Source organism: Polypterus senegalus, chromosome 2 (assembly GCF_016835505.1).
Source record: "Polypterus senegalus isolate Bchr_013 chromosome 2, ASM1683550v1, whole genome shotgun sequence".
NCBI classification, from domain to species: Eukaryota; Metazoa; Chordata; class Cladistia; order Polypteriformes; family Polypteridae; genus Polypterus; species Polypterus senegalus.
Genome location: NC_053155.1, coordinates 7,660,890 through 7,675,706, shown reverse-complemented (window position 1 = coordinate 7,675,706; position 14,817 = coordinate 7,660,890). Strand labels below are relative to the sequence as shown.

The 14,817-nt window shown below is 42.4% G+C and overlaps 1 protein-coding gene across 5 annotated transcripts in view; it reads left to right on the top strand.

The window, feature by feature from the left end:
* The window catches only part of LOC120521818 (NACHT, LRR and PYD domains-containing protein 3-like), a 147,861-nt gene that overhangs the window by 60,956 nt on the left and 72,088 nt on the right, over window positions 1-14,817 (top strand). For all 5 annotated transcript variants that reach the window (XR_005632204.1, XM_039743161.1, XM_039743151.1 and 2 more), the window contains exon 12: window positions 14,737-14,802. Coding sequence is in view for 4 of the 5 variants with exons in the window: in XM_039743161.1 (XP_039599095.1) it covers window positions 14,737-14,802 (66 nt within the window). In the remaining variant the exon portion in view is untranslated. The remainder of the gene's footprint in view (window positions 1-14,736; window positions 14,803-14,817) is intronic.

Sequence of the window (14,817 nt, the reverse complement as noted above, 5' to 3'; positions counted from 1 at the left end):
CTTAAGGCAGAAGCGCAGTCAGCGTCTCAAAGGCCGGCACAGCTATGCACGCGCGCTGGCTGCTCGACTTTTGCTGGGCAGGAGACCCCAGTTTTGCAGACACGTTCATGATATCAAAAGTCTCAGCTCTTTGGAGGTCATTCATATATTATATATATAGCAAAATACCGCACCTCAGCGGAGAAGTAGTGTGTTAAAGAAGTAATGAAAAGAAAAGGAAACATTTTAATAATAACGTAACATGATTGACATTGTCATGAGTGTTGCTGTCATATATATGCCTGCCTAAATAAGTCACCCTCGCTTTGCTCTTACTTTTTACCGTTCATTTAATCATGGCTAGTGGCGGAAAAATTATAAAATGGAAGGAGGAGGATGGCTTTACCAAAACAATTATTGATGGCGAATCGATTATTCATAAAGCTTGAATTGGTGATCTGTTTTTCTGTGTTAACCTCATATTTTTTCATACTTCTCAAACTAAGGTGGTGCGAGGGTAAAATGAATCGGGATGCGCTGATCAATGTAATCGGTGTACCAGGAAATCATGCATTGACAAAAGCTCCCTTTGCTTGTAATGCAAAGTGTGATTAAATGCATTATTTTTTAAAGCGTTATGGAGCACATGCATCGAAGCTTCTCAGCTGTGCTTGTGCTAAGAAAAGGAAAGATTTTAAAAATAACGTAACACGATTGTCAATGTGACCTTTTGTAAGTAGTGCCTGGAGGATTCAGTGTGGAGAAACTCTAGAGACAGCGTGTGTATTAACTTGTGGATTTTTCTGTGAGTATTTGGTGGCAGTCTGACGAAGTTGCTTCGGAAGACGGCGTTAGCTGCGGAGCTCAGCTCAGAGCCAAATGAGATGAATGGGAGGGAGATGATGACGTGACTCCCCACCCGCCTTAACTGTCAATCCCCACAAACACAGTCTCTCCGAATTTGCATAAGCACACCCCTTCACCTACAATTTTAACTTAGTTACAAAGTGATCAAAACTCTCGTTTATATCCTGCGTCCTCTCATTAAACTTGTATCCCGCATTACCTGTGGGCATGTGAAACGCCAGCGTAGCCTGTCTATGAACTTAATTTAAAGTTTAGGTTTACACCTTGCTTTCTTTCCGAGGTAGCAGCACTCATGAATATGGTAGTATATGTCACTCGCTCGCTTCTTATTGTTTCGCTGCCTTCTCAATTATATAATGCATGTTTTCTTAAGCGCTTTTGGAGGTCTTCCTGGTTTTCTACGCACTGCGTTGACAGTCAGTTCACGTGATTACGTGGGAGGCGTGATGATGTCACACGAAACTCCGCCCCCACATCATTCCAGCTCAACTCCATTACAGTTAATGGAGAAAAATACCTTCCAGTTATGACCATTAGGCGTAGAATTTCGAAATGAAACCTGCCCAACTTTTGTAAGTAAGCTGTAAGGAATGAGCCTGCCAAATTTCAGCCTTCTACCTACACGGGAAGTTGGAGAATTAGTGATGAGTGAGTGAGTGAGTGAGTGAGTGAGTGAGTGAGTGAGTGAGTGAGTGAGTGAGTGAGTGAGTGAGGGTTTTGCCTTTTATTAGTATAGATCAGAGGTGTTCAGAGTGGAGAGAAAAGCAGACATGCCTGTTCCTTGTGGTGCTTCAATGTTGCTCGCACAGTCCTTGAGTCTCACAAACTGTGGTCTACCTGACAGACAGTCCATCATCAGGACCCCACAGGCTCATCCACCTGTATATCTACAAGTTTACCCCTTGTATTGTTGTGGTATTTCCCTCTACTTACACTTTACCTGTTTTCTCAGGGGTAAGTGTACTCGTCAAGTTCATTATCGGGTTGGTCTACTGTTGCACTTTAAGATGAACACACACATATATAGCGATACGCATTCACACAGACCCTCACCACAACTGTGCCCCATGAATGACACACACACACACTGATTAACCCTTAGCACTTTAACACTAGAATTACCAGAGCCTACGAAAAAACTCATAGATCCGTCCCACCTTAAATCGCTTCTTAAAACCGTTCTCACCTCTCTGCCAGTGCCTTTTGTCTTCTAAATGTGCTGATAAACACAATCTGTAAGAAGCCGGCTATTCCATCTCCCCACCAACTTAGAATGTGCATGACCTTCTCCCAGCTCATACCTTGATTGATTATCTGGGAGTGAAGTGGAGTTTTAGAGTGGAAATAATACATTGTTATTTGGAACACACGCATTTCATGTGTGTTCCGTTTCTACAGTAATCTGTGTAAACACATTGTTAAAACAGAAACTTTTTCATATTTTGGCAATAAATGTTACAAAATGTAGGAATAAACTAGATAGATAGATAGATAGATAGATAGATAGATAGATAGATAGATAGATAGATAGATAGATAGATAGATAGATAGATAGATAGATTATTAATCCCAAGGGTAAATTCACATAATCCAGCAGCAGTATACTGATACAAAAAACAATATTAAATTAAATAGTAATAAAAATGCATGTAAAAGCAGACAATAACTTTGAATAATGTTAGCGTTTACTCGCCCGGGTGGAATTGAAGAGTCGCATAGTGTGGGGGAGGAATGATCTCCTCAGTCTGGTCAGTGAAGCAAGACAGTGACAAAAGTCTGTCACTGAAGCTACTCCTCTGCTTGGAGATGACACTGCTAAGTGGATGCAGTGGATTCTTCATGATTGACAGGAGTTTGCTTAGTGCCCGTCACTCGAGCCTGCCTTCTTAACAAGTTTGTCCTGGCGTGAGACGTCCTTCTTCTTTATGCTGCCTCCCCAGCACACCACTGCGTAGAAGAGGGCACTAGCAACAACCGTCTGGTAGAACATCTGCAGCATCTTATTGCAGATGTTGAAGGACGCCAACCTTCTAAGAAAGTATAGTCGGCTCTGACCTTTCTTACAAAGAGCATCAGTATTGGCAGTCCAGTCCAATTTGTCAACCAAACTATAAATAAACTATATATAAACTATAAAATGTGAGAAGCCTGAAGGCCAAAGATCAAATAAACACTATCACAAAATCACAAAAAGTTCAAGAACAATACAACAGCTTCCATGGCATACTGGTAAGATTTCCTCACTTGAAGCGCAGCAGACTTGCTGTACCTCAGAGACCAAAATTTCGATTCCCTGCTGGGGAGAACATTTTTTTTTTTAAACCTTCGCCACTCTGCCTGCCTGCACTCCCTTTCTATCAATATAGTAAAAACAATAATTTTATTATTATATAGCAGCTTCCCTGTCTGCCTATCATATAGTGCCTAGTGTAAAGTCACGAGTGCAGAGCTTCCCATGTACATATACAAAGTACAGCGATGGCAAAAGTACATTCTTGATCCAATGTAGAACCATCGTCATGTAAGTAAAAAAGGTAAGGTAAATAACATTAGATCTGGCTTTGATGTAAGTAACATATAAATGTTAATGTTTTGGGCGCATGCACCGTCCTTTGTATGTAAGAGCCAGATCTAATGTTATTATTCTTAATTTACTTACCTCCTACAGCGTAAGGTCATGAGTACAGTGCTTCCCATGTACATATACAAAGTACAGTGATGGCAAAAGTACATTCTTGATCTGATGTAGAACAGGCTCCATGATTTGAGCTTGCGTCTGTTATAGCACGTCTGAGAAAACAGCAGTGTCAAATGGTGAAATGGGGATTGGCTTTGAGTTGAGATTGTGAACGCGGCTGAGAGAATAACAGAATAAAAAATAAGCTAACCTTTACAAGTATCATAAATTACACCAGCTGTTACAGACTGGAATCAAATGTATGTTTTTATTTTAAAATAATAAGAATACGTGCAGCTCACTTTTCAAAACAGACTCGTCTGGAATCGAACCCGTGAAGTTTAGACTACTAGTCAAGAGCTGATACCGTTGCGCCACCACAGCGCTCTTAGCAAATGTGTGTGAATATCGCACTCTAACACGGGTTGTTTTTCTGCAGTTATATTTTTGAATAAAAGCGCATTTGTTCTGTTATATTTGTACCTTTTGTGAAACTTGTTTCTTTGATATTTGGACTTATAAACTTCATTGTCTACATTTTGTCAATTATGACTAAAACATGAAAAATGTTTCTTTTTTAACGATGTGTGAACAGATCTATGTAGACACGGAACACACATGAAATTCAAGTGTTCCAAATAATGATATAGTATTTATAAAAGGTGTCATTTTGCTTGACTTCTCACTCTATACAACTCCAAGCAACTGACACGCAGGTAAACAGACTTGAGCTGAGAAAACTGTGCGCCGGAGGGGGATGTGATAGTAGGCTGCTTTCTGTTTGCTGCTTACCACAAATTTAGAAGACAAAAGCCATGACGGAGAGGTTTGAAGCGTTTTAAGGTGGGACGGATCTACGAGTTTTTTTGTAGGCTCTGGTAATTAAACCACACAAGTGCCTTAGGAATGACACAACCTGTCACTCAGCACTTCAAGAGACTTACTTATTATCGGCACGAACAACATACAATGTTTTAATGATATCTCAGACCTAAATATTATTTTTGGTGTACAAGAATAAATTTAAACATACAAAGCCTCATCACTCTTGACTATAGCCATATATATCAGCCAAGAATACCTTCTTTACGTACTATTCCCTACTATTGAGTGGAGCTCTCACTCGCAGCCTTAATAAACCTACAGAGGTAATGGCAAATCTCCGGCTGCACCAGGTGCTCAAAGTGATCTAACTTATTACTTCAATCTCTCTAGACATTAAGACAAAGAATAGAAAGTTAAAAGCAGCATGGTATTTATTACAATAATAATAATAAAACCACTGGAACAAAGAATATAAAAATAGGTACTGATAGAAAAGTCTGGATATATATAGTCTTTAGAAAAAGCTTACGAAAAAGTTACAGATGTCAAGGTTAAATGTCCCAGGGCGGCATTTGATTTAGCAATCTATGTTCGTGAAAATGCTGTTAACTGACAATCAGATGAAAACTGGTCATATGTGTCTTTGTTTTCTTTTCTGACGTCGATCTTCCATCATCGCTGTTTCTCTTCTGATGTTGCTTTCAAAAAAGGCATATTTATTATAAAATTTCATGCCGTGCTTTCACAACACATGATTGTTGCATGTACCTGATTGGCTGGCTGGCTGTCAATATGAAGGATGAATTTTGCTCAAACTCTTTAATCTAACTTTGCCCAGATAATAAAGTTTTTTGATGTTGCCTAAAACATCGCCATGTCCTCCTTTCCCAGGCTGTAAATCAAATTGTTGTCCCAGATGTCCATCCATAAATTAATCAATATCCTGAGGTATCGGCTCAGTCTTCCTTTCCCAGGCTGTAAAACCATTTAACACTAGAATTACCAGAGCCTACGAAAAAACTCGTAATTCCGTCCCACCTTAAACTGCTTCTTAAATCCCTTCACACCTCTCCGCCAGCGCCCTTTGTCTTCTAAATGTGCTGATAAAGAGAAGCAGCCGGCTGTTCCATCCCCCCACCAATTTAGAACATGCACGAACTTCTCACAGCTCACGCCTTGATTGAGTATCTGGGAGTGAAGTGGAGTTTTAGAGTGGAAATAATAGATTGTTATTTGGAACACACGCATTTCATGTCTGTTCCGTTTCTACAGTAATCTGTGTCAACACATTGTTAAAACAGAAACTTTTTTTATATTCTAGTAGTAGATGACAAAATGTAGGCATAAACTATATAATGTATGAAGCCTGAAGTCCAAATAGCAAAGAAACATTTTCACAAGAATAACACAATTGCACTTTTATTCAAACATATAACTGCAGAAACAAAAGCTGCCTTAACATGCAACATTGATACCAGTTTACCGTAACTGACTCTGTGGTTCAATAGACTTAGCCCCCGCTTGAGAATCAAGGAGTTGTGGGTTCGATCCTGCGCCCCTCCATTTTGAGAAGTAAACTGCTCTTAGTCTTACTGTTTTAGAATAAAAGCATACATTCGATTTCAGTCTGTAACAGCCGGTGCAGTTTATGATCCTTGTAAAGGTTAGCTTTTTTTTTTTTTAGTGTAGTCTCATTCAGTGTAATAGAAACCATAGCACAGAGAGGTGTGTACACTGCAACAAGTACACGTGTCGTAAATGTAGGAAGGACGGTCCTTGGATGTGTGGGAACTGTTAATATTTGAATGTGATGATTTCATATAGCACGGAATGAAAATCTGCACTTCTTAGCATTGCACCATGCAAGCTGTCGTATCAATCGCCTACTGTAACTTGCTTTCTTTTTTCTTCGGTTATACAGATAGTTTTGAATAAAAGTGCACTTGTTTTGTTTGCGAAATGAAGTGTCTGCGTGCACTTTTCGTGGCATTACACGTGTATTTTTTGAGCATGCCCGTTTGAGCAGTATAAAAGTATTGAAAAGTATAACAAAACAACGGGCAGATGGAGAGTGTCTGATGATTGTATATAGCGCCGAACTTACTGCTCTTTACTATTCTCTCCTCTGCGTGTCCTGGAGTACAAAAGAAACAGAATACAGACGCACTATAGCTCTGTGCTGTACCACGATGCATACTAACGCCCCCACCCCCACCCGGTTCTGACACACAGACGCTGGCGAAGCTGCCTTCTTCGTATCTCACCGTCACTTGATTTTCTTTTTATTCAGTTTTATTGAGTCCCGCATGTTGCTGTATGCTGGATAGAGAGAAGTGTGTACACTGCTTCTTACAGGAAAAGGCGATGGAAAAAGTGCACTTGAATAAAAGTGCACTTTTGTTATACTATTACACCAATATATGTTCCTGTGTTTGAACGACACGGGCAGATGGGGAGTTTCTGATGATTGCATATAGCGCCGAAGTTACTGCTCTTTACCATTCTCTATTCTGCATGTCCTGGAGTACAAAAGAAACAGCATACAGCAACATGCGGGGACTGGCAGGAACACTCAATAAAACTGAATAAAAAGAAAATCAAGTGACGGTGAGATACGAAGAAGGCAGCAGGCAGCTTCGCCAGCGTTTGTGTGTCAGAACCCTTGGGATTGTGCGTTAGTATGCATCGTGGTACACTGCAGAGCTATAGCGCGTCTTTAGTGAAAACAGCCGTGTCAGATGGGGTTGTATGGATTGATTCTGAACGCGACTGAGAGAGTGAAAAGTGAATAAAAAAAATAAAGCTAACCTTTACAAGGATCATAAACTGCACCGGCTGTTACAGACTGAAATCAAATGTATGCTTTAATTCTAAAATAGTAAGACTAAGAGCAGTTTACTTCTCAAAATAGAGGGGCGCAGGATCGAACTCGTGACCTCTTGATTCCCAAGCGGGAAGTGATTCTTTTGAACCACATAGGCGGTTACAATAAACTGCTGTCAATGTCGCATGTTAAGGCGGCTTTTTCTTTCTGCAGTTATATGTTTGAATAAAGGTGCAATTGTGTTATTCTTGTGAAAATGTTTCTTTGCTATTTGGACTTCAGGCTTCATACATTATATAGTTTATGCCTACATTTTGTCATCTACTACTAGAATATTAAAAACGTTTGTTTTAACAATGTGTTGACACAGATTACTGTAGAAACGGAACAGACATGAAATGCGTGTGTTCCAAACAACGATCTATTATTTCCACTCTAAAACTCCACTTCACTCCCAGATACTCAATCAAGGCCTGAGCTGAGAGAAGTTCGTGCACGTTCTAAATTGGTGGGGGGATGGAACAGCCGGCTGCTTCTCTTTATCAGCACATTTAGAAGACAAAGGGCGCTGGCGGAGAGGTGTGAAGGGATTTAAGAAGCAGTTTAAGGTGGGACGGAATTACGAGTTTTTTCGTAGGCTCTGGTAATTCTAGTGTTAAGCACTGAGCTGTGAACAAGTGAGGTGTAAAAGGAAGAGGATATGCCTGTTTTATTATAATGCCTTTACAAGTGTCTTGCATCTGAATTCATCTTTTTGGGATTGAGCAAAATATAATAATAATAATATAGAGAATAATTTGAAGGTTTTATACACCATAACACCTCTTAACAGGGATTACTGGATGGTACTGAAGACACTTGGAAATCAAAAAACAGATTTCTCACAGTGCTTCCAGCTTTGTCCAGCCATCCACCACTCAAGTCTTTGTCCGGTAGGATAACTGCAGTGAGTCCAGGTGGTCTTTCACAAGAGGACTCATATATTCCGTGACCAGCCACTCAGAAGTCTTCATGATGTGTGACATTAGTGTCACTGGTCTGTTGTCATTAGGTGAAGAGGCGCCTGCCACCTTTGGAACAGGAACAATACAGGATGTTTCCCACAGCAGTGGCAGTTTCTAAAGCCTTAGACTGAATAAGTGACAGAGGACACCACAAAGTATTCTTAGTATTCTTAGGCTTGTTGTTTGTAAAGCAACACACTGTCTTTGAGGGTACCATTGCGTCACATAAGTTAATATAGTCTGTGATTCAGTGACAGAGTCCCTCAGTATTGTCCTCATGTGACTCACAGATCACTTCCTAGTTTAATTTGTTATTAAGGGCCATTTCAACCTCCAGACTCCACTTCCTCACTGTTCTGGTGGAAACAGATTGCCATCTAATAACCAGCTTGTTGCTGAAAATAAGATGAGTCAGGTTGTCATCAGATCTGCCCAAAGGTTCCAGTGGTCTACACTTGAAGGCAACTTCAACATTTGAACACAGCAGATTCAGCTTGTTATTCCCTAGAGTGGAACCAAACTGATAGAAATTTGGTATAATTCCTTCCAAAGTCACATGGTTGAAGTCACCACATATTATAACTGCAGGGTCATAGTAAGTCATTATTAAAATGTTGGTGGCAGAATGAATCATTTCCATTGCTAGGTACCCATTTTTGGAGGGAGTAATATACACGTTAATAAGGATGATGTAATTTAACTCCTTGGGCAAATAACGTAGACAAATTGCGAGAGCCAGAATTTCAATGTCTGAATTACAAACTGTAATGTTAACTGTCATCTGCTCCCTTTTACACCATTCCTTATTCACACAGATGACCAGTCCCCCTCCTGTCTTTTTTTCACACTGCACGGAGTCACTTTCTGCTCGAATAAGATGAAATTCACCCAGCATTAACACAGTGTCAGGTATATCAGGTTTAACACTAGAATTACCAGAGCCTACAAGATAACTCGTAAATCCTTTCTCACCTCTCCATCAGCATCTTTTGTCCTGTAAATGTGTTGATAAGCAGAAAGCAACAAGCAGCCTGCTATCCCATCCCCCCGCCCACCACCGCAGTTCAATTCGCAAAGAGTTTTCTCAGTGCTCAGTGCTTATCCTCGAGTGACGTGCTGGAGCTTTATAGGGTAAAAAGGTACATCGTCATTTGGAATACATACATTTCATGTGTGTTCAGTGTCATCAACAATCTCTGTAAAAACTTTGTTAACACAGAAACATTTTTCATGTTTTAGTAATAATTGACAAAATGTAGACATGAAATGTATAATGTGTGAAGCCTGAAATACAAATATGAAATACACACTTTCACAAAAGGTACAAGTATAACAAAGCAAGTTCACTTTTATTCAAGAATTTAACTGAAGAAAAAAGAAAGTAGGTTATGGTAGGCGGTTGATATGACAGCTTGCGTGGTGCAATGCTAAGAACTGCTGCCTTCCAATCAAGAGGTCGCAGTTTTGATATCAGCTGCGTTCCAAATTTACCAATTTGAGTAGTGAGCTGCTCTTATTGTTAATATCATACAATAAAAACATACATTTGATTTGCATCTGTAAATTTATAGTACTTGTCTAAGTTAGCGGGGTTTTTTTCAGTTTTTATTCTCTCACTCACGTTCAAGCTCCCCACCACCCCGATCTGACGCCGTTTTTAGATAAAGATGTGGTATAACAAAAAAAACTTGTTTTGTTATACCCCCTCTTTATTTGAAAACCATGTCAGATCTTGTGAGCGAATGAGACTGGGAAAACTGTGAACGTGGATGTGAGTGGTGTGCTTGACTGAGAATGACTGTGGATGTGAATTTTTTTATTCAGTTTTATTCTTGAGTGTTCCTGCTCATTTTGAATTAGTATGCACCTTCTGATCCATGATGTCACTGACAAAAAGAGAGACTTAGGTTTATGACATTTGGAAAAATTCATTTTATGACCTGTATTGTACAGGGGGGCTTGAATGTGAGTGAGAGAATAAAAACTGAAAAAAACCCAGCTAACTTTGACAACTACTATAAATTTACAGACGCAAATCAGATGTATGTTTTTACTGTATGATATTATCAATTAGAGCAGCTCACTACTCAAAATGGTTGTCACAAACTCCACTCAGTCATAACAAGGTTTGGGGCAGCCTCCGGTATATTTGGTATCCTGGCTGCGAAGTTGCAAAAGTATAAACAGCACTGATGTGCACAAAACTGAGTCCAAATAGAACTGAGGGAATAAGGAAAGGTGGAGGCTTTTAAAGGGGAAGACAGGAAGTGAGGTTAAAGGGGTCGGGCTCATAAGGGTCTTCAACCATAGGCTCGAGCCCAGATGTGACATCATAGAGGCCGGAGCCGGCAAGGTCTTCTTCCATAGGCTTGGACCCAGAAGTGACTTCAAGAGGGCCAGATGGAATCTCCCGTGAATGGTCTGCAGGAAAGGAAGAAAAAGAGTCAGTGCACTCTGCCACATCCTGGTCTGATTTGGAATTGCCCTTACACAAGCCCTTTAGCTGCCTCCCATGCACACGTGTGTGATAAGGCCCTCCCCTCAGCCCAGAACCTTTGGGTCAGGAGAAGAAAAAGAGTATCAGTGGTAGTGTCAAGAGAGTCCTGAAGATGAATCAGTATGTATGAGTTATGAGGCCTGAGCACTTTGTCCACCAGATGTTGAAAGGTTGCTGGAGTCCCCTGTAACCCAAATGGAAGGACACGATACTGCCAGTGTCCGCTAGGAGTGCTAAACTTGGTCTTAACCTTCACGGAGTCCATTAAAGGTACCTGCATGTACCCCTTTTTCATGTCCAGTGTTGTCAAATATTGAGCCTGTCCAAGCCTCTCGAGGAGGTCGTCCGCTCGTGGCATTGGATAGGCATCAAATTGGGAGACTTGATTAAGTCAACGGAAGTCATTGCAAAACCTCCAACTCCCGTCAGGCTTAGCGACCAATACAATGGGACTGGACCAGAGTCTATGACTTTCCTCGATTACACCTAGTTCCAGCATGTGCTTAATCTCAAGCTCCACTTCAGCTCTTTTTGCCTCGGGAAAATGATATGGACATTCTCGGACTATAACCCCGGGTTCTGTCACAATGTTGTGCTCAATCAGAGAGGTCCTTCCTGGGTTTTCACTCACTACTTCCAGGACAAACAGGGTAACTGTTTCCTGCTCCCGTCATTGTCTGGGACTTAAAACTGCACCAAAGTTAAGGCTAGCTGTGTGAGCAAAGAGTGAGCTGGGCTGACCAGAGGAGGGATTGGGATCTCTGTCCTTCCATGGTTTCAGCAGATTTACCCTCGGCCAACGATTGGGTTGACTCACCAAATAGTTGACGAGTCCTTTCCTCTCCTTAACTTCGTAGGGGCCTTGCCAATGGGCAATCAACTTAAAGTGGGAGGTAGGTACAAGGACCATGACTCGATCTCCTGGGTGGAACTCCCAGAGAGATGTGCCATGGTCATAATATCGGACCTGTGCTGCTTGTGCCTCTTCCATGTGACTTTTAAGGAGGGGCCGAATCTTATCAAATCTATCTCGTAATTGTGCAATATACTCCAGTATGTTTGTAGATGGAAGAGCCTCTTCTTCCCATCCTTCTTTTGGGATATCTAATATGCCCTGGGGCTGTCGTCCATACAATAATTGAAAAGGGGAGAACCCAGTGGAGGCTTGTGGGACTTCCCGATAAGCAAAAAGCACGAGGGGGAGGAGCTGATTCCAGTTCCTGATTGAACCTCTCAACAAGACCGTTGGTTTGAGGATGATATACCGCGGTCTTTAAGTGCTTTATTTTAAGTAACTTGGCCGTTTCCTTGAGTGTCGCCAAGGTAAAGGACGTCCCTTGGTCCGTAAGGACTTCTTTAGGGATCCCAACATGTGCAAAGACTCCTACTTGTTCCGATAGCTTTAGTAGTGGCAGAGCACAGCAGAACTGCCTCTGGGTATCGGGTAGCATAACCCACGAGGACTAATATATATTTATGTCCTCGGGCTTAGGGCTCCAGAGATCCTACTATATCGACCCCAATCACACTCAAAGGGAACAACAATCAGGGGGAGGGGAATGAGAGGAGCACGGTCTCTCCTAGGAATTTGCCATAATTGACATTCTGGACAAGAGATGCAAAACAGCAAACCTCCTCATTAATTCCCAGCCAATAAAATCTGATCTTAATCTGCTCTAAAGTCTTTGGTGCCTAAATAGCCTCCCAGGAGGTGGGTGTGCGCCAGCTCGCAAACATGCCACCAGTAGGTTTGTAGGATTAGCAACAACTTCCGCACCCCGCCCTCATGATCAGCTATTCGATATAACAGATCATTGTCTAGTACAAAGTGAGGGCCGTGTGGCATGGGCTGATGAGTGCGTTGACCATTGACAAGCACGACTGCATTTTTTGCAAATTTCAGGGAGTCGTCATTCCATTGCTCCATCTTGAAAGACTCCGGTGTTTTTTTGAATTGGAAATGCATTTCGGAGAGAGGGTCCGGTCTGACCTCAAGGGGTGGGGAGTCCTCCTGACTCGTTGAGGCCCGGGTTGATGACGTGTTTAAGTGCGATGGCCCGGGAGCCTCCCCATCCTCCTCACAGCCCTTCCGTACCTCTCTCCTCTGGCTGGTTACACGGCGTGGAAACAGCCTGTGTCGGGTTAGCCCCTTCCATGGCTAGGCCTACAGGGGTAAGGGAAGTAGTTATCAACACCTCGCATTTACTGTCAGACCAGTTCCACCCTAGGATCACAGGAGAAGGTGGGTGTGGGTGGGCTGCCAGGGAGAATTATTTTACTAACCCTTCATAGCTTATAACACACAGGGCGGTTTTATATACATGTGTATCCCCGTGTATGCACAGTATACTGGTCTATTTTCTCGTCCACTGTTGCGGTAGTACGTAACGGCAATCAACAATGGAGATGTTGCTGCCGGAATCTAGCAGGGCTGAAATCTCAAAATCCATTTATAATTACTACTCCCGTATGACCAGTAGCCAGGGGTCCTCCCCACCTTCCACCCGCATTCCTCCACACTCCCACGTGAGTGTCCCACCCCGTGCGCCAGGGACATCGGGACAGGCTTTGGTTTATATGGAAGGGACTTATACAGTGGGACATAATCCCCACGGAGTCCAGTAGGGGACCGTTCTGCTCTCACAGATTATGAAACTGGCTTATTTGTTCTTACTTGTGTTATTAATTTGTCCAGGGAATGAAAGTCTACCCAGACCGGCTGGGCAAAATTACTGGGAAGACTTTTAATCAGAATAAAGCAGGCCACCTGCTGCACAATTTATAAGGTGTTTAATTCAAATGGCTTCAGCCATTGAGCCACCAGCTCCCAGAGAGCATAAGTTTGCTCCCAGGTTGATCTCTCCGGATCATATTACCAAGTTTGTAAGTCTTTTACCTGCTGGTCTTGGGATAACCCGTATGTCTCCGAGACCTTGGTCTCAATGGATGGCTTAGTCCTCTCCTCTGAGAGATTGTAATAAGCCCTTTTCGTTTTCCCCCTAGGAACCAGCCCACGTTGATGGGTCTCCTCCACATTCTCCCTGTGTAGGACTAGGGGCTCGTTTTCCCTTGGTGGGAGCGAAGCCGGCACCACGTCGCTCCGGACCGCTGAGCGTGCCTCCACCCGGAAACACGGCCCTGGTACTCTCCTACCTGAGTATTTCCATGATTCCTTCCCAGTTTCTTCTGGAAAAGCCTCATCCTGTAACAAGAATGAGTCAGAGACATCATAAAGAGTTGGGGCAGGCACCTGTATAATATTTTCTCGGCTGCAAATTTGCTTTTTTTTAGTAGCATGATGTGCTTAGGTCAGAATCCAGAACAAAGCTGCCTGTACTGTGGAAAGATGGCAGTTTTAAAGGCCTGGAAGGGAAATTACGTCATCGGTGCAGGAACTGGAAGTGGCATCCTTGTGCCCAGAAGTGACGTCAGTACACTCCACCGCCCCCTGGCCTGGCGTAGAATTACTAGTGTTTAGACCCTTCAGCTGTTTTCCATGTGCACGTGTGTGACACCCTATAAAGCTCCAGCACTTCACTTGAAGATAAACACAGAGCACTGAGAAACTTTTTGTGAATTGAACTGCAGCGGTGGGCAGGGGGATGGGATACCAGGCTGCTTGCTGCTTATCGACACATTTACAAGACAAAAGACGCTGATGGAGAGGTGAGAAAGGATTTAAGGTGGGCCGGATTTTTCTTGTAGGCTCTGGTAATTCTAGTGTTAAGAGAGCTCTCCGTAAAGCATGAAATGCCACTGCACTTGTATACACCATGACCCACTATAAGCACAGACAGTTCATCCATCTTATTTAACAATAATTGACCATTTTCCATGGATTGGCATTGTTAAATTAGCCTGTGTGCGTGTGTGTGTGACTGGAGAGACCAACAAAGACTTGAGAAGCATAGGAAGACCCCATACAGACAGTGGGCACAGCTTGGACTCTGATATCTGAAGCCAGCAGTGCAGACAAACTCTAAATGATTTTCATCTTTAAGGATGTGAAGCCACCCTAAGAACTGCTGATGCTTGTGTTTATCTTCTCTATGTTTATCCCCAGGACCGTACCTCTTGAAGAAGATCCAGGCCAGCGCCCAGTCACCTCAACTTGAGCTTCAAATTAAAAGTAAATGGTCCTCAT